The sequence below is a fragment of the Haliotis asinina genome, chromosome 5 (assembly GCF_037392515.1).
Source record: "Haliotis asinina isolate JCU_RB_2024 chromosome 5, JCU_Hal_asi_v2, whole genome shotgun sequence".
In the NCBI taxonomy this organism is placed as follows: Eukaryota; Metazoa; Mollusca; class Gastropoda; order Lepetellida; family Haliotidae; genus Haliotis; species Haliotis asinina.
In genome coordinates, this window is record NC_090284.1 from 73194895 (window position 1) to 73215009 (window position 20115).

General features: G+C 36.8%; 1 protein-coding gene across 6 annotated transcripts in view; it reads left to right on the forward strand.

Annotated features, from left to right (window-relative positions):
- LOC137285234 (cadherin-23-like) overlaps positions 1-19885 on the forward strand; it is a 49914-nt gene extending 30029 nt beyond the window's left edge. For 2 of the 6 annotated variants that reach the window (XM_067817530.1, XM_067817529.1), the window contains exons 21-37: positions 227-430; positions 1124-1437; positions 1907-2437; positions 2694-2885; positions 3292-3532; positions 3943-4265; positions 4613-4861; positions 5106-5194; positions 5523-5609; positions 5966-6034; positions 6310-6376; positions 6799-6926; positions 7174-7214; positions 7486-7503; positions 11444-11507; positions 13294-13347; positions 15931-19885. In XM_067817530.1, the coding sequence (XP_067673631.1) occupies positions 227-430; positions 1124-1437; positions 1907-2437; positions 2694-2885; positions 3292-3532; positions 3943-4265; positions 4613-4861; positions 5106-5194; positions 5523-5609; positions 5966-6034; positions 6310-6376; positions 6799-6926; positions 7174-7214; positions 7486-7503; positions 11444-11507; positions 13294-13347; positions 15931-16228 (2969 nt within the window). In that variant the 3' untranslated portion in view covers positions 16229-19885. Of the gene's footprint in view, positions 1-226; positions 431-1123; positions 1438-1906; positions 2438-2693; positions 2886-3291; positions 3533-3942; positions 4266-4612; positions 4862-5105; positions 5195-5522; positions 5610-5965; positions 6035-6309; positions 6377-6798; positions 6927-7173; positions 7215-7485; positions 7504-9731; positions 9839-11443; positions 11508-11926; positions 11962-13293; positions 13348-14699; positions 14720-15930 lie in introns of those variants that run through there. The other 4 variants (XR_010956960.1, XR_010956961.1, XM_067817532.1 and 1 more) reach the window with 4 other exon arrangements.
- The last annotated feature ends 230 nt before the right edge of the window (positions 19886-20115 follow it).

Here is a 20115-nt window from a genome sequence, read left to right on the forward strand (position 1 = left end):
CTGCAAAGTGATTTTGTCAATCATTTGTGATTATCTGCTTCAGAGACTGTTTCTTATCAACTGATTGATTTCAGATGTAGAGGGCCAATGAATGTTGTTGAGAAATAATTTTTCATATAAATTAGGTCTTAGAAAGATCAAATATATGTGAGGTGTGAAGCTGAATGAGTCCTATTGAGTAAAAATTACATCAAATGAAGTATGGGCCATTTTTTGTTTGTTCCAGCAACCTTGACAGTGACCTTGGAAGACTACAATGATAATCCCCCCTTGTTCTTGCCAACCCCTACATATAGTGCCAACATCTCGGAGGGCCAGGACGTTGACAGCGAGGCTCTGCGGGTGGAAACAGTTGACCCAGACAAGAACCAGCAGGTTACATACACCATTAATGACAGATTTGATGCCTTCAAGATAGATTCACGGACAGGTGAGACTAAAGACTTTTCCCTCTCACAATATAATACATCTTTTCCAGAAAGCCCAGATATCAGACAAACAGAATCCATTGGGTGTCAAAACAGCTGTGCAATTATGACCGGATAACTGAAATTGTGATGATTTCAAGTAGAGTAGCATGATGTTTATATTGTCACGAATTGGTCCCTATAGCATAATGTGTGTTGTCCAACCCAGCACAGTTGTTGTCCAGCCATGAAACAGGTTCTACTGGTTGTCAAAACAGCTGTGATTGGATAACTGAAATTCTGTGATGATATTGACATGGTAACATGATGGTATATATTCCCGCTGTTGGGTCTTGCACTATTTAACATAAAGTATGGGTATGTTGTCCAACCCAGCACAGCAGTAGTCCAGCCATGAAACAGTGACATTCTTTGATGAACTTTTGATACTAATCACTACCTACACTACCCATGTTTGAATGGCTTGAGCTTTTTATATTATCTGTGGAGTGGACAATACACCAATGCCTCTGAATATTGAGACTAAATCTGAGACTAACTTTTCTCAAACTGATCCAATATTTTCTCAGGTAATCAGAGAGCTAACTTGTAAGCTTATGAAGAGAGTTCCTGAAAGCACAAGCATGTAGAGCAAATCTCAGTTTTGATGATATTTTGTTTATGTTCAAACTATATGTGTTATATCGTTTTTTCAGGAATCATCCGTCTGAAGCGGAAGCTGAACCGGGAGGCAAGATCATCTCTGCAGTTCACTGTCATTGCCACAGACAACGGTGTTCCTGCTCAGAGCTCATCAGCAGTGGTGTTTGTGACTGTGTTGGACATGAATGACAACTCCCCAGTCTTCCTGCCTCATAACCGCACCGTTCGTGTGTCAGAAGATGCAAATATTGGACATGTAGTTGTCACCCTTGATGCTGTAGATGCAGATGTTGGAGACTTTGGAAAGGTCTTTTATTTGCTCGATGGGGTCAACAATGATGGAACATTTGTCATCAACAAGAGCAGTGTAAGTTAAGGTTACCTTAAAAAATAATTAAGCTAAGTAAGATGACATACTAGGGCTCAGTTCACAACAGACAATCATCTTTGCAAGTAGCATAATGATAAACTGCTAGATTGACTAATATTGTCAAACAATGATGTAGGTTTTAGATCTAGATCAGCTGTGAAAGGGAGGCAGTTGGTTTCATTCTCTTGCTCATGCAGATGCTTCAATTACTGTTCATATTATAGACTTCATTCACTTTTTCTGTAAAAAATAAATAGTAACGAAACATGAATACTGACTCATTTGGTGAACAAAGAGATAGTGATTACCTTTGCAAACTCTCATCTGGTTCTGTGGATTATTTAAGAACAGTAAATCTGATTCATGTGTTTCTTGCTATACATTAGTTGCTGTCATTTGGAGAGAGTCAATATTTGGAAGACATGTTTGTATGAATTTATGTGATAGCTTCCTGTGTTGGTTTCAGGGTGAGATTACTGTAGACAAACCTCTTGACAGAGAATTCCAGGATGAGTATACCCTGGTTGTGGTTGCCAGGGACAACCAAAAGGAACCACAAGACCAGAGATCAAATAGGACATCCATCATCATCCAGATAGACGATGTCAATGATAATGCTCCACAATTTGCTGTCATTGGTTCACAAAGTATCCCAGAGTCGTCTCCCCTTGGCAGCAGTGTGTACCAGGTTGTTGCGACCGATAGTGATGCTGGTGATAATGGAACTGTTGTGTACAGTCTTGGGACCGATTCCAATGCTACAAACAACAGGAATGAGGACTTGTTTGGTATTAATGCCGTGACAGGTATCATATCGGTCCAAGCTGACCTTCACAACACAGTGGGAGTGAGGTATGTTACAGTCAATGCCAGAGATATGGGGTCGCCACAACGTTCCAACTCTACAAGACTCTTCCTGGAAGTTCTTGATGTCAATGACGATGCTCCCCGATTTGTGGTGCCTGATCCAGACAATCCTGTAGTTCTTATTAAAGAGGTGAATGAAGTTTACATCCTCATTTTCAGGAAACACACTGAATACTTCTGTTTATGTTATTCAACATGCATGTCTCCACATAGACTTACCATAAAAATTCACACTGAAACACTGAAATACTTCAGAGCCTCAGATTAATTTGTAAGCAAATAATTAGGTGCATCAGCTTCCTAACTATTTTCTATACTGATATAGTGCAGTTATGTATATTTCTGTATTATTGAGCAAATTTCTAATCTGTCTATCTTCCTCTCAGGATCAGCCTGTTGGAACACACATCATTACACTGCGAGCACGGGATGATGACTTCGGCCGCAACGGAGAAGTTGTGTATACACTGGTGAAGACTGAGTCGCGCCTGGACTGGCAGAAATTCCATGTGGACCGACTGACTGGCAACCTGACCAATAGAGAGGTGCTGGACAGGGAGACCCATGAAAGCTACGAGGTGTGTATATATGTCAGAGGTGTTTGGTGTTGGTGGTATCCCAGCACAACACGATTTGAAAATCTCAAAAAATAAGATTATTCCATGTTTGGAGACGACTGTTATGTTGTGTTTTCTAAATCATGCATAGTTCATCATATTAGAAAAGTTACATATATTCATTGTTGAACTGAAATTCTGTTATTGGGAACAATTTTCCTGACATCAAACAAATGCTCACAACTATCTTGAAGTATAGAGTGTCAGTATTATCCTGTCTTGCCTTGTATCAAATACAGCTTGTTAAAAATAAAGTCATGGCACAGGTTTTTATACCATGTTGAAAAAAGGTATTTCTTGTTTCAGTTTCTGTTGAGTACTAATTGCCTCAGTGTCAGCTGACACATATTCTCTCTCCCTTACACAGCTGCTTGTCCGGGCCACTGACCGAGGTGTTCCCAGGAACTACTCCACAGACCTCACTCTCACGGTGCGTGTCATGGACGTGAATGATGAGCAACCCAAGTTTGACCGAAGTCTTTACCCAACACCATACCCTGTTGCTGTGGCTGAGGAGAGTGATAGTGCTTGTGCTGCTGGAAGTGTAGGCATTGCAAAGGACAACGACATCAACTTAAACTACACCATCATCTGTTACTACATTTTTGGTCAGTAATTTTCTGATTAATTAGTGTAAGACTAGGCTATGTGGAGGTGCAAATGATTCTTTGGCACTGGAACATTAGTTTAAATAATGACCATAAAAATATGACCCTATTAAAAATGTCAGGTAGTGTTTATTTAAAATGTGGTCTTTATTTGTCCCATTTTTACACTATAAAATTGTAACCTTCAGGAGTAAAGTTGGAACTGAGTTATGGTCTGGTGTACTACAATGAACATATACCTGTTAGTGGTAGTTAACTTTCATGTAAGTACTAACACTGTGATGAGCTTATAAGCTGAGATTGTGTAATGTTTACAGTTTCACATCAATGCATTGCATTGAAATGTGATGCTTTCATATTGGGTATATGGAAGGAAATTCTGTCTAACACTAACATTTCCTTATTTACAGCTGAAGAAATCCAAGGAGCATTCACCCTGAACAAGACTGGTGAGCTGTGCCTGAAGAAGAAACTGGACAGAGAAAGGTTGTCATCAACCTCTCTAATAATCCAGGCTTCCCCCTTCTGTTACGAAGACATCAAACCCAAGACATTTGTCAGGCCTGGGCCTGGTGAAGAGCCTCAGGGATATGACAGCAGTGACTTGACCTTGCTATGGGTGAACGTATCCATCACCGACATCAATGACAACCCACCACAGTTCAACAAGAAGGACATGGTGCTGGGTGTCACCAGGAGCACGCAGTTCGGACAGATGATATTTGAGCTGAAGGTAAGAAGCTAAATAGGAACAGGAGAGATGGGATAGGAATGGTACAGATGACTTTCCAACAGGAATACTTACTGCTACTTTCACTCATGGACAAACTTGGTTTTGTGTCGTAGGGTAATGTTGAAATCCACAGAAATCCAGTTCATCAACCAAACAATTTAAGTGTGTTTGTAGTAGCTTTTCAGCCTTGTAAATAATTCACCAAATGTGATAAGAATATATTCCCAAAGTCCACTTTATTGTAATGAAAACCCCTTCAGAATGTATTATTTAAGATGTTTGGTTATGGACTGATGCTTTTGTCTACTCAGCAAGGCATTGCCATGATACACCTCTTTCTCCCTCAGAATGAAGTGACTGACAAGGATTCACGTACATGGGGAGTGAACAGATTTGACCAGTCTGGCAGCATCGGCGTAGAGCCTGAGGAGCTTCGCAATGAACTGGCAGAGATGGGAGTAGACAAACCATTCCTTCTCTTTCCAAATGGTTCGCTGAAGACAAACACATATTTCAAGCCGACCATGTTTGGCTCCTTCTTGCTGAATCTAGTGGTTTATGATAAGGGAGGACTCAATGATACAGCTCAACTCAGGGTAAGGAGGTGGACTTATGACAGTGTATTGAAATGGAATGATTTATTTATTGTCTTGAAAGTATCACTGGATGAAGTGTTTGTCACCAGAAAGTAACAGGCTAAAATTACCAATAATTGTGCAAGAAAATCTCATGTTTTATTTGTGATTTTGCTGTTTTAAAGGTTCGGTGAGTTGTTGTACCCTCAGATAATGTTGTTTCCTTAAACGAGAGATGTTTTCATTTCTTGATGTGCCATTTCAGATATCCCTCATCAATGATGACCAGAGGCTTAAGGTTGTGTTCAGGAGAAGGCTGGAAGATGTCAGCTCAGTCAAAAACTATTTTACAGAGTGAGCTTATTTTTCTGAAAATTGAAATGGACATATGATGGATCTGAATTTTGTTGTGTCCGAAGTTTTAGGAATGATTGTTCGTGGAAATATATCATGATTTAATACTAATAACAATGCACATGTATCCACGCAGTTGAGCATACTTGAGGTGCAAAATGTACATTTATGTAAACTTACCTTATTATGTAAATACTTACCTATTATAGGTAGTTGAGACAAGTAATTCAAATACTAAGATGTCGTACAGATTCATAGGCAATAGATTTTGTTTCACTAGAAGCCACGTACTAAGTGACATACTTTAAAATGTTATCTTACCTTTCAGGCGGTTACGGAACATCACAGGTTACAGGATTGTGGTGGACAAAATCTCCACTCATGAAAATGATGCTGGAAAACCAGAGGTTGAAAAGTAAGTAAATGTTCACCATTACACCATAGATGTATTTCAGATGACTTTCCAAGTAACAGATAATTCTAAAGGATACTGGACTTCAAACTGAAGAAAATAGAGTGCAACTAATGAATTGATGGTATCGTAAGGTGAGAATGTTGGGGTTAGTGAGGTGAAGGTTAGGGGGAATAGGATACGGGGAATACTTGTATAATGTTTGTGATGTAAGGGAGATAACACTTGCCCTGTCAGGTATTCCCTATCCATGTTAGTAGATTCATGATTTTATGTTTTGATTATGTTACACATAAAGAAATCAGTTGAATAATAAAGATTCAGTTGTCACCTATTAATTATGATCTTCTGTCATTCAGGACTGACATGCTGATACATGGAGAGGACCCTAAAACTGATAAAGTCATACCAGCTGGAGATCTACTCAAGTAAATCAGTTCATTCCTGTGGTTGTCTTTAAGAGATTTCGTGGATAACTTAAACAAGTGTACCTTTGCATAGACAGTCATTTCCTCTATCCTCTTACCGAACTCAAAGCACATTCCCATATGTGAGATATTCTTGATGATCAGTAACATTGCCTATCATTTTAGTGAATAGGTTAGTTCAGAGTCATTCAACATGTGTGTCATACCTAAGTTGCCTAGCAGAAACATGGTGCTGGATTATACTTATTGATGAGATGCAACAATTATTGTTTCAGGTCCATAGATTTCAATGCAGAGCATATGATAGGAATTCTCAACGATTACAATATTGAAAGGATAGTGGTGAGTTCACAATTAAAGTAAGAGTTGAAGTCAGGGAAGACATTTGGCAGTAAGAACAGTCTGTTCGAGAGTAAACCAACAGTCTATTGTGTAGTGGTGTTGCACCCATGTCCTGGCTTGTCAGCTTGATTGTGAGAAAGGTCCACAGTGATGTGGAGTATTCATCAGGTTAAACCTTGATAGAAACTGTTAATCAAAGCATCCTGGAGCTGATAAGGGGCACAACTCTACTATGAGTTATTTCACCTAAGCCCTCTCAAAGATCAGAGTTTTCAAAAGCAGTTAAAGATATTTTATTGATACTCAATTTACAGAAGAATGTTATGTGCAAATCCCACTGAAATTTAACAGAATTGCCCAGAGTGAAGTGAATATCATTAGTGTATGACAGTGTAAATACAGTGTATGTTTTGACTTTGCAGCCGACAAGTTCCACAACGCCACAAAACTCTACAGAGAAGGAACTGAAGATGGCCCTGATCCTGGTGGCAGTCATCCTTGGAATGTTGCTTGTGGTCGTCATTGTCACATTCTACATGAGTCGTAGGAAGTCAGTACTTGACACCCTCAACTACCGTCAGCTGACATTAAACATACATCAAGAATTATTCAATCAATTATTTGTCTTATCAACATTTCGCTTCTTAGAAACTTAACGTATGCAATCTATTGTTACTTTTAGTTGACTCTGATAATCAAGTTATGAAAATTAGGGAATTTAAGAAACATTATACTGTAATGCTCTAAACATTTTACATGCAATCTGTGTTTTTATAACACACTACTTTACTCTTTAGGTACCAAAGAAAGCTGAAAGCTGCAACAGCCATGGCTTATGGTATGTATTTAATGTGTATCTGTGATCGTGTGTGAGGTGATGCCTGTATCTGCAGATACTTACTGTTGTGTCGTTATAGTGAACGATGTTCATGTCACTCTGAAGGAGACTGAACAGTTTGTACACAGATGGTTCAGATATCTGAGCAAAGTTTTGATAATTGTTAAATCTGTATGGGTTAAATATTAATCCTTTTTGTAGAAGGCTGTAGAAGTTGACGGTATCTCTGTACATGTTATGTATGTTGACTGTGCCATCATGTTTTCTGCAGTTGCACATAATGGAGCTGGTAGGTTGATATTTTGTCATTGTGATTGTCCCCCATCTCTCCTTGTGTCTGTGTATTCTCGGTGACTGGTAACCCATTGACACTGGTCACTGAGAAGTCCAGGGTTCCTTCATGTCATGTTCACTTGTGAGGAACATTCACTGTACAGGGTCCATGTCGTGGTTGCCCTCAATAAGAAACCTTAGAAACAGAGGCGATCATCAAGATACAATAACACTTTTATCGTGATGTCATAGTTCATAAAAGCCTCAGCAGTTTATCTTTAACTGAAGTGTTTAACTGTTACCTGTAACAAACAAAATTAAAACAAGTTTTGGAAACAAACCTGATGAGTATATGTCATCATGTGAGACTACATTTGTGTATAACAGACACAACTGACAGGTTACTTTGTCTGATGTCCTTGTAGTGACACAATGGACCTGAAGGAACCTTGCACAAATAATGACAGAAACCTGGTGAAATTGACTGAATCCTTGGTGAAGATAAATCATCAGCAGTGTTCGATAAGGTGTCTTAGTGCTGGGACTGGGAAGTCTTTGTTAAGGATTAATGATCCAAGCACATGACTATCCTTGAGAACATGGTAGATTGCTGCCATTTGCTAGTTGCAGCATGTGTGTGTTAACAGAAAGTGGTTGCCTATGGAAACACTGTTCCCAGAGTCTGTAATGTTCCACTGTGACACTGCAGGAACATTACCTGGATATATTGATAGGGATCACACCAAGCTGCAGTGCTAGGACGTGTATGGTACAGTGTTGGGACACTAGTGGAGTGTTACAACCACCCATATTGCCCTTTTCCCGATGGAACTGATGTGGGTGCCCTAACCTATCACTTTTTTGATTGATGTAGTCAGTTTAGATCGATTTGTGGCAATGAAATCTAGTGTGAAGTCACTCTGGGTACACTTTCTTTAGGGAACCATTTCTCTCAAATGAACTATTCTCAAGCTGAGTACTGTGTGAATGTCTCTCTGATGTCCCCTGTAATGGCATGGTTGTATTCAGTGGTACATCTAGGTTTACATACAGTTAATTTTGCATGTGAATTCCTTTCTTCTTCTGTTTGAACACTACATTCTGCTTGTAATATGTATGCACATGGAAGAACTGTGATTTCATGGATGTGATTAATGCATTGTGATTAATATTAATGAAAACTATTACTATGGTTCCGTGGTGTTCATGTGTATGTAACATAAGGACTAGCCTTGTAACGGTGTGCAACCTGTGGAACTGTATAAACACAAAGGTAAATTGATGTCCTATTTGGCTCTGATCTTCTAACTGAGGTCTGTATGAAGGAAACATAAGTGCTCGTCGGCTAGTACAAGCATTTAGAAATATGTGGAAAAGTTTGACTTTAAGATATATCTGCACATGTTTAAACAAAAGCATGTATCTTAAATTCAAGCTCTTACACTAGAGTAATTTATCACTCACAAGAAAGCACCATTATTGTGTGAGAAGGAAACAGGCTTTGTATTGGCAAGCTGGTTTCATTACATGCAAATATTTTGATACTTTTGTAATGTATGTGAAGAAAGAGTGCTGTGTTTCCCAATGCTGGTGTTATGGCTATTTCAGACACTGCTTTGAGCCCAGCTGTTTATCGCCATAAAGGTGTTACAACACTCATAGTATTTTTTGTGTTTCTACATTATTTGGTTTCAATCTTCAATGTAGAACTAGATACGTTCTAATTTGGGGATTGAATTTCAGGTTCGATTATCTAACACCCCCTTTCAATTCTGGCATATGAAATATATAGCCTTGGAAAGTTATGGAAGTAATGATGTCAGCAAATATGAGCAACAAAACTCTTTATGATCATAAAAGTCTTTGATAAATTGCAGAATCTTGTGCGATGCTGATGACATCATCATTTGTTTATGCAGGACTGTATTATAATATATTTTTTTCAAAATTGTCGAAGAGACTTATGACCAAGAACAAATATTAATAATGAATGATATCCCATTTTGAAAGTTTCAAAATCTACTTCATCAATTTTCTTTCATTTTTTTTGTTGCAAAGATATATATGTAGAAAATATTTTTTTTTAAGACACCTGGTCAGAGGAAGTAAGTCAAGAAAGTAAATGTGTAGGAAACAAAATGGCAGACATAGATGACCAATACATTATTTCAATGATTTTCCAGGTATATGCTTCATGTGTCGTATCCTGGTTGGTGTTGATATTGTGTTTTTGTCTCTCCCAAGGATTTCTCAAACTCCAGGTATCGCGGGTCTAACGCCCGACTTGACATAGGCTAGGCATGGGGGCATGCCTCACAATCGGTACTACTTTAGTGACAACAATTCCTGAGTGGCAGTTCCTCTAACAGCTTAACACTAACTTTGTATTCTAGCTGAGTAACACACAACACTGGCTTATCTTGTTATCATCACTCTATTTTTACCCATCCCAGGATAAAAACGGCTGTAATCTGTATTGACCCTGTTTCAGTTTTGTTAAGCATTTTGCTATGATCGTTATATACAGTATTAACATTTTATCATGGCTTTTAGTAGAGAAAAGGATTTAGAAGAAAAGTTTATTTTTCTTTGTTCTGTTTTAGGTAGAATGATTTATATATAATTTCAAAGACATTTGTCTGTTTCATACTGAATGTCTCAATGTACATCTGACTACAGTTTATCCAGATATTATGTTTTCACAATAGATAAACATGACACTGAAATACGATTTAAGTCTAGTTACTGTAAGAGCAGGTTTTTGGAAAGTAAAATGGTCAGCTCTTTTCTCAATGCATCTAATGGGTAATGTTGCAACAGGGCTCTCAGTAGACTTATATACACACGTATACAACGCAACTCATACTTTCAGATTAAAAAATTAGGCATAGAGAAATAGGAAATATTTGGCTACAGCTTGACTGAAAGTATTTCTCATGTCCATTTCATGACAAATGTTAATCCTTGCTCATTGTGTGAAAGAGTTTTTGTCTCAATGTCTCAATGGTAACATTGTATTTAAGAGTTAGGTTATGCCTTAATGCATTGTGTAGTAACAATGCATTTCATAGTTACACTTTGCCTCAGTGCACTGTATTGTATAAAAGAATTAGGTTCTGCCATAATGCATTTTCTGGCAGTGTTGTAGATTGTACAGGCATACCAGGCTTTGGATAAAAACTAGAAAAGATTACAGAGTTACAAATGTCTTACTTTCTTCACTAATGTGTACCCTTCCTTGCTAACACAGACCACCAATGCACACACTATGCACCTTAAAACATGTGTATGTACTTCACTTGTTGATCCATTTTATTATTTGACCTCTTGTTTTAAATTGTAGTTACCTGTGTCTGGCTCTAACCTCCTTGTGAATAGCTGTCTGGATGTGTAAACAAATTTATTGACCATTTAAGTGAAAGACAACATCATTCACGACTTGCTGATGTATTGTGACCAGTAGACTGACAGATATTTCTGTGTGACTGTAACTGTGTATAGAAATTGTCTGCCTTTTATTCATATCATTTTAGTGCACAGAATAGATGCAGGTTTAGTTTTTGCTGCTTGTTAGGTTTTACTATTAGGTTTTAGTCCTTAGTGCTCTAGTTGAATTTAGTTAATGTACATCCTGGTTGTAGATACACACCTATGCACTGTATATATATTCATCATGGAAGAAAAACGTCATCATTGATAGTGGACAAAGTACGTAAATTTTTCATGATTAGGTTTGTGTACAATATTGAATGAAGCTGTAGTGCATTTTATAATTTGTTATGTTGAGTTTAAGCAAAGTTTCAAAGATCACACCATTAGTCAGCACAGATATATAACTATTCATGAGTTATGTAGAGAGGGTAATGTTATCCCACGGCATAGCCAGGTAATACTAGTATGGCTTGAGGGGATTGAGTTGAAGTGATGGTCATGTTGAGGATATCTGTCTGCTCCAGGTTCCCAGGACTCTGATCTGTACAAGCTGCAGATGCCAGGCACTAACATCCACTCCTACGAGAAGTGAGTATAAAGTCCTCTACAGACATAGCTATCGAGCAGGAAAATTTCAAATGATGTGGAAATTGTAATTTTTATTATTTCACGTCCATGTTTAAATTTTCACCATCAGCAGTTAAATTATTGTAAACATTCGGGATGTCATGTAGTGTAGATGATACTTGCATGATTATTTTCAGTTTCGCTCCTATTTTAGGAAGTAGTTCATGATTTATTTTGATAGTTTTTTTTAGCATTTATGCATTAAATCCTCCGAGGGTGTAGTGAAAGTTCTCCTAGATTTTCATCTCGTGGTTCTCATGGTAAAGCAGTAGTTGTGTAGAGGAAATATTGCTCTGTTCCTGTTATTTTCTGATGATTGATAGCATCCATATTCATGAACTATACCTGGCATTGCTTTGTTTCCTCCCCAATAACCTCAGACCAAGAATGTATGAGGGTCAGACGAGATTTTAGCGTACGTGGGTATCCGAAATCTTCATGTTCCCTTTCGTTTGTATGATAATGTGTTTGTTGTTGCATGATTGGATTGGCTTCTCACAATTGACCAACAAACAAGATGGCTGAAAGTGTAGCTGAATCCACCATCACCTATTAGACATAGAGACTTCTTGACAACTGTCAGTTCTTTTTGTCTCATGTCAATCACAAATCCTAATTTGTGTATTGGTAGATGTAAATTTGCACATTCTAAATGCATGCGATATACCATACATATTTGTAACTGTTTTCTGAAACTATTTCAGAATGTACTTGTAATACATTATTGAATAGGCTGTCCTTTGTTTTGTGCATGCAATGCATTGTAAATACACTTAACAACTGCCAGTTTAGTTCCTTCCCCTTGAGTTTTCTTTCCTTTCACATTTTCAGTTTTTATTTATTTGGCATGGATCTTGCTTCTTAACTATATTTACAGTCTGGAATTATTTTAGGATATGAATTAACACTTTTATGGGTTTGTAGACTGAATTTACAATCTTGGTGATTTGGATTTTATACTGGAAATACAAATTTGCTTTTTCAAGAGTAATGATAAATTTTGGTAACAACTTGGGCAGGGGTTTAATTGTTTTATGATAATATTGCACCACCTCCATCAGGAAGTGAGGTCCTAGAACACATCCCAGGAGTGCATGGTTATAATCCCAGTGAATACTGTCATTGAGTTTTCACTGTATATGTCATTCTACCCTATCTCCCCTTCTTCAAATTATTCATTGTGATGCACCACAGTCTACATCTCTATATCATGTTGTATTGTAATACACAAAACTTCAGGAAGAAGCTTAAGAAGATTAAAATGGATCACAATAATTTGATTATTGTCTTACTTCACTGACAATAATTACTGATATGTTTTTACTTTAACACATTAAATGACTTAATAGAAAAGTCAGTTTAGTTGCTTTTATTTTTTTTAATTGTGATTTCAAATGGATACATGATAATGTGTGAAGTCACATCTAGCTTTTGACAGGGATGTGGGCAGTGTCACACACCCAGCCCCTCTCCTGATATAGTAGAGCTACAAGGAAAGCTTTGCATTGTTCACAAATAAGACTGTTGTAATCTCCCCTTCCGCTCTGTAGAAAGTCATTTGTCATATTGTCATCTGTAGGTTTAGGGGATCAGAGACTTTGTTGATCATCATTCTTAGCTATGGCTGAAGAAACGCAAGACTTGGTTCATAGGCAATGGCGTTTCTAGCGGCCATTGCCTGAGAAACAAGCATTGTTATTTTCAGCCTGTGTGATATTATGTTTATAGTCCATGTCGTACATTTCAGTGCCAATCCCATTTATCTGGAGAAGATCCTGCTGGACCAAGTGGATGATGACGGGTAAGTCCATCTTGAAGGATGGGGTGGGCAGGAAGCATGAAGTCTCTTGTGGCTTAGAGTTCTAGTGTGTAACTGTTGCACTGAGTAGAAAACTAGTTCAAGGAAAGAAAATGAGTGATGAAGTTTCGGTGAAATTATTTCTAATTTAAGTGAACATACTTTGTCATCTTTCTCAAGTGTTAATGACTAAGGGAGATCAGTTTCTTTGTCAAAAGGATATGAAATTTGCTCATAAGGAGTAATATTAAAATAAATTTGAATGTTCCAAAGAATGAATCAGTTTGCCATCATGGTTTTATTGACTGTCAACATCTATTTTTAGGTAATGTTGACTGTCAACAAAATTCATGTCATATTAGGCATATACATATGTATTTGTGTAGCAGTATTAGGTGATATGAGGCACATACATATGTATTTGTGTAGCAGTATTAGGTGATATGAGGCATATACATATGTATTTGTGTAGCAGTACTAGGTGATATGAGGTATATACATATGTATTTGTGTAGCAGTACTAGGTGATATGAGGTATATACATATGTATTTGTGTAGCAGTATTAGGTGATATTAGCAGCTATGGTTCAGGCAGGTTATAGGTGCACTTAGGCTTATTGTTGTAGAATCTACATTCCTGTATTCAGTTGATATTGAGTTTCATTTAACTGCATCCAAACACGATCACTCTGTGAAAACCCGTTGATGGTAGCATGCATGCTCTCATATGTTTCAACAACATGGTGTACTGTTGTTCAGAAGTGTAATGTTCATCTAAGAGGGTAGTTGCATGTAACATTTGTCACATTTGGAATTAAACTTTCTTTGTATAGACAGATTCTTATGCTGACTGGACTCAATGGCCGAGTGGTTAGAAAACGTACTTTGTGTGTTTGGGCAATTGGGGTCCCTCTTTGAGAGTGCGTGCTCGGATCCTGTGTGGGAATCAACCCACAGAGTACTAGAATTTGAACTTAACTCAGAAAATGTAATTCCAAATATAACATATATTATATTTGAGCACTTCTGAAAGGTGTGATGTATGCAAGGCAGACTGGAATGTGACAGTTGGTTGTACTCCATCTAAAGAGATGAAATAAGTTGATTAATATCTGTGTTTTATTTTTTCAAGTGAAGAGTCTCAAAATGTTTAGGATTTTTTTCTGAAATGTAGCCACATTTCCTACATGCCCACTCTGTGTTACTGATCCTTGTAAATTTCACCCAGTAGCTGATAAACACATCCCAGAAGTATTCTACATGTGGGCAGTCTTGTAACAAGCATAGTTTGAACTAGAATGATACCCTCTGCTATAGTGATTAACACCTTATGTTTCCATTTCAAAATTGTGTAGAAAAACAGCAACAGCTTAAGGTAAGGGAGCCAGTTGAAAGTGTTAGTCAGGTTTATTCTTTATTTCATTTTCTCATTGTTTGCAGAACATTTCTCCTTTCCAAGCTTCAGTGCACCTTTCTCCACAAGATGTTCCCTCCCCTGGTTTTGTAGGTTAAGTTAGAACATGGGGATATGCAGAATGAAATCTGATGAAACTTCACAAATATATTTTATGTACTTCAACATCACATACAGATGGGGTATTAGGTTGTATCCATGTCTGTTTAGTCGGTCACATTCATTTTTCAACTACCATTGACAATTATTTTTCAAGTGTCATTCCACCACTTCTTATCATGTCAATCTATGGGATTTCTCAAATAATACTTTTACATTCATACCATAATTTTATGAAAAGTTTCTTGCTCCTTTTTTTCATACCTGGTTTATGGATATTTCCAACATGTTTAACTATTATACATAATGTGAAAAGTAGGATATTAGCTGATAACCCATTGATGTGCAATTTAAAACCTACATTTTTTTTCCCTCATTGTGAGGTCATATGAAAACATGTTTAAAACATTCTTTCATTTTGTCCATTATCTCTATAATGGTTGGAGAATAGCGTAATGTACATCCAACAGTTACTGGAGGCCTTAATTTCAAAGCTGAGATTTGGAACCTTTAATCAGAGTTTCTGTATGACTCTGTACCTTGCACTTCATCTAACATTGCGCAAACTCTTTTCAATGCACATCCTCATCTTTCTGATGCATAACTGCATGCAGATATGCTTGACTCCATTCAGGTGTGCAGTTTGCCACGTAGATAGTGAGTTTGCAGATGCATGAAGATTTTTTACAGGAACTGAAAATCATTTTCTGGGACAATTCATTTGTTTTGATGAAAGTTTAGAGAAGTTAGTTTGTGTTATTATTGATGTTCTTATTCATGATGTTATTTATGTTCCATTACATTTTCTTTTCTTTTATCTCATACAATTACTTAAGCCCATTTACTAGTATGTTGAATATAATTTTACTTTTGCTGATGTCTCAGGTCTCCCATATGTTCACATCATACTAGATCAGAGCTATATTGCAATTTATTGGCAATCTGTATTTAATCAGTATTTAATATCAGTACTTTTTCTATTGTCTGTTGTCTATTTAATTTAAATTTATCACACAATTTCTACTGTTGAATTACATTCTTGCTTATATTATTTAAGTGTCATCATTTTGCAGGCAAAACTCCCTGGATGAAAATGCAGTAGATCCTGGACAACCGTTTGATGAGCAGGAGGTTTCCATGAATATATTCCCTGAGGATAAAGAGTTCACAAACAGTCTTTCTTCTACCGACCTCTATCTTAAAGCAGCACTCAATGAACATGAGACATCTCGAAACCTGAAAAATCAGGACATGTCCAAGAAGTTTCAGCACACAAATGGAAAGCTGAAGATTACCAATGGACATGCTCATAAAGACAATGATGTCATTACTACACGAAATGTTGATGGTTTACAGACAACAGAAATCTAGGGATATTAATGCATTATTTATGAAAACAGATGTGAGAGGTGCTGAATCTATAGCTTTCTATGTGAGATGACTGTTTTAATTATGACCACAGCTGTACACATCTTTCCTAGCTCAACACAACAAGCCATCGATGAAGAGTTGGTTGCTATGGCATGCTGCCATAAGAGCCCACCCAGTATTTCTATATGTGTATGATGATGATGATGATGATTCTGATGAATTACACAATGTTTTTAGGTTCTTGTGCGAGTATGCCTGAAACTACAACGCATGACTTTCCATTATTACCACGTACGAATGTTAATGTGTTGTGCTCTAACAGTGCTTTCAAGAAACTGGACATGTGTTCAGCACATAGAATGATATTAGTATTGTGCTTCTGTCTTGCAACTGGTACTGTAATTATGTGTATGGTGGTGTTTTAGAGATGGGTTGCGATGCTCTGTCAGAATACAACCTTGAGTACATCTCGCCACAGAAACACTTCATGCCATGCCACAATGATATGAAAGTGGCAGTCAGTCACTTATCAACATGAATATTAGAGTGGTTTAAAAGTGCTATGAGAAATATTCAGCAGACAATTGGTGATATGTGGAGAAGTTCGAAGACGATATGAACACAGGGAAATCAGAACAACATTGCTGTATCCTCTATGTTGTCATGACAAGAATGTTTGGGCTGCACAGGATGTGACATGGATGCCAGATTCCAGCCAGTCACTGGTGTCCTGATTGAATCCTTGTACATGAGAATCTTGAAAAGATCAGATATGCTTTCACAGATGTAAAACAGATTTGGAGTAGTGATGGGACATGCACAATGTTCGTTAACTAGTTGACCACATCAGTATGTGGTGTAGGCCGATAGAGTCCCAATGCCGATGACACACTGAATCATGTGTGTGCCTCAATGAGTCAAGGCATTATATCTACATGGATACACAGCAGAGCCTTCAGACGATCACAGAGCTTGCATACAGATTAGTCTGCATTCTGCAAAGATGAACAATAGCACATATTACATAAGGCTGGTTAGGTTTGTGGATGTCAACCAGTTACAGTGCGAGAAATGTTTATGCATCATCATGGTGGTAGGATGTAAGAATGTGAATCTGCATCTGTAGAATGCAACTGGCAACAGAATGTGATGCAGCAATTTTTATACTAAAAGAACTTTGAAAATACTTTGAATTGTGATATCTTGTTTATATATCTTGTCAGTCTCTTATGACATCATGTATATGTACTCAGGAATGATGCATGCTTTCAGTGAAACTCTTATTCAGTCTTTGTAATCAGCCGTAACCTGAACCATGTTGTGTTGAATGTTTTGTTGATTTCAGTTCTTTGTTGCATCTAAAATGTCATGTTGATCACTGAATATCTTTGTACTTTTGAAAGTGGAAAATATTGAATATTGTGTTGTACTGAAATATTGATTCATACCTTGTGTTTAAACATTGTGTCTTATAATGACAAAGAAAATCAAAACCAATGAATGTGATTGCATTCCATGTCCATTATTGTTGACTTGCCACATATTTTCATATTTGTCTTGACAATGAAAATAAATCTTGTTGATTTCCTCATTGTGTATAGACATGTATATAGGTCTAATCTGTTACATATTTTTGATGATCTGAGTTCTATATATTTTATATACAGATATAGTGTGTATTAGAATATGAAAACTGAATATTGGGCTAAGAATATTATTATGTATATTACTGTCTAAGAGTTTTGGAATTTCACCTGCACAGATAATGTACACTATAATTCAATGAATATATGTACTTATCACCAATAATAATAGATGTAAATAATGACATTGTCTGTAATTGATATCATGTATTGTATTGTACATAGTACAAGTGAAGACAGCCAGTATGTAGACTGATGTGATAAGAAACGAAATCCACCTCACTTGCTCTTAAATTGTCAGGTTTTCACTCGTTACTTTTGGAATTATTTTTGTATACACAAGACTTTCCTTTTTTTCTACAGTTATGCTTTGGGTTTATGGGATTTCATTCATTTTCAAAATTATGTTTAGTTGAAATAGATGTTGATCATCATTTTACAGTGAAAAATTGTTGCCAGATACTACTGTTTTAGTTTATTCATTTGAAATTTGGAATTTTGTTTCCTGTAACATTTTAGTATCAACTATTTAATTGATGTCTTTATTAGTATTTATTTCTCCCATGCCCTAAAAGACTTTGATTAAACTTTGCTTGTACATACATGTAGTAGGGTAATGATTAAGGTAATCATCAAACATTGTACATAACCATTATCTTAAGCCAAGCCGGCCTTGGTTGTTGATGCACCTTTCTGAATGTACCATCTTATGCACATCGAGACTTAGGTATTCTGTTGTCTGCAAAGCTCATTGAAGACTTGGGACTGGGTGTCATCAAAATAGATTGTTACATGCCATTAATTTGTGTCAGACATATTTGACATATTTGGGAAATAACTCAGTGTTATGCACACAGTATCCTGTTTACCTTGCCCACCTCAGTTATGATCAAAATGCATTATCTCTGTAGAAAGATGCAGTGGAATATACTTCCAATTAATGTGCTGAGCAGTATGTAAACAACATAGCCTGATCGATATTAGATGATGCACAAATGAATCATTCATTCCAAATGCAGAATCAAGTAAATTCTGGAAGATAAACAAGTTCCTACATGGATGCAAAAATATTAGGAATGAGAGTTGACGAGGTTGGAATCAGCATTTTCACATATTATTACACTTGCCTTAATGAATTACAGGTAATTCGTTCAATTCCTGTGATATTTGTGGTAAGTGTGTTATTTATTTCCACGGTATTGTGTTTCTTGCCATTGAAGCTACAAGTTCCTAGTCTACCAGTATATAGCCCAATGAATGCCTCCCTAGTCTCCTACCATTGTCTCATTGAAGAGCCAGAGCTATGCATTTACTGTATAAGATTTAAATACATCCTTTAGCTTATTCAAGTAATATCCAAAGCATTAAAAAGACTTAGTTTGATAGCATTATATACATGAAGAATGGCTTGATTAATGAAGCTGTGACAACTTGCATTAAGCACAGCATGATAAAGAGACACTAGTACCAAGTCATTTGGATTCAGTTTCTGTAAGGGGGTGTTTGCTTCTGTTTTGCTGACAATGCTATTGTTTGACTGTGTGTCACGTCACATAAACATGCAGTACTGCAACCGCCACTATTTGGATGAACATTCGTTAGGTCAACATCTAAATGTAAGGATTGAAAGTAAGAAACTTTTTGATTATCAACCCAAACAGAAACACCTTGTATCTAGATATACAGAAACGCCTTGTATCTTGATACAATGTATACATCATATTTATTTAACAATGATGCTCTATGTTTGTCATTTACTTTGGATTAATCTTGCGTGACTTTTAATCATGGATTGTTAGAGCTGATGATTCAGTTGTGCACAGGTATGTATCCAGTGGCTATTACTATGAAAGCATCATTCCTCTTAACCTAGTGTAATGAAATCATTGATTTCTCTGTGATTTATGTTGAAGTGTGTGGAAAGAGCACAGATTCTGTTTGTCCATATGTTGTTATGGTAACTATGCATCACCCATTGTGATTCACATTGTTAAGAATAAAGACTGTAAAATAATGTGTTTTGTTTTCTCTTGTTTCTCTCTTCTGGGTTATTCCTGCTCCTGAAGATGTGCAGATGTCTTTTACTATGGAATGACTGAATAGTTCTAAGTACTAGTTAAAGTAATTTGTAGTAGGGATTCTAACGATCAAACACAGCAGCTTTATTGGATGTCCTTCAAATCATAAAATGGTATGCACTAAAACACAGAGTGCTCAGTCGTGACAATATAGTTCATGTTTTGA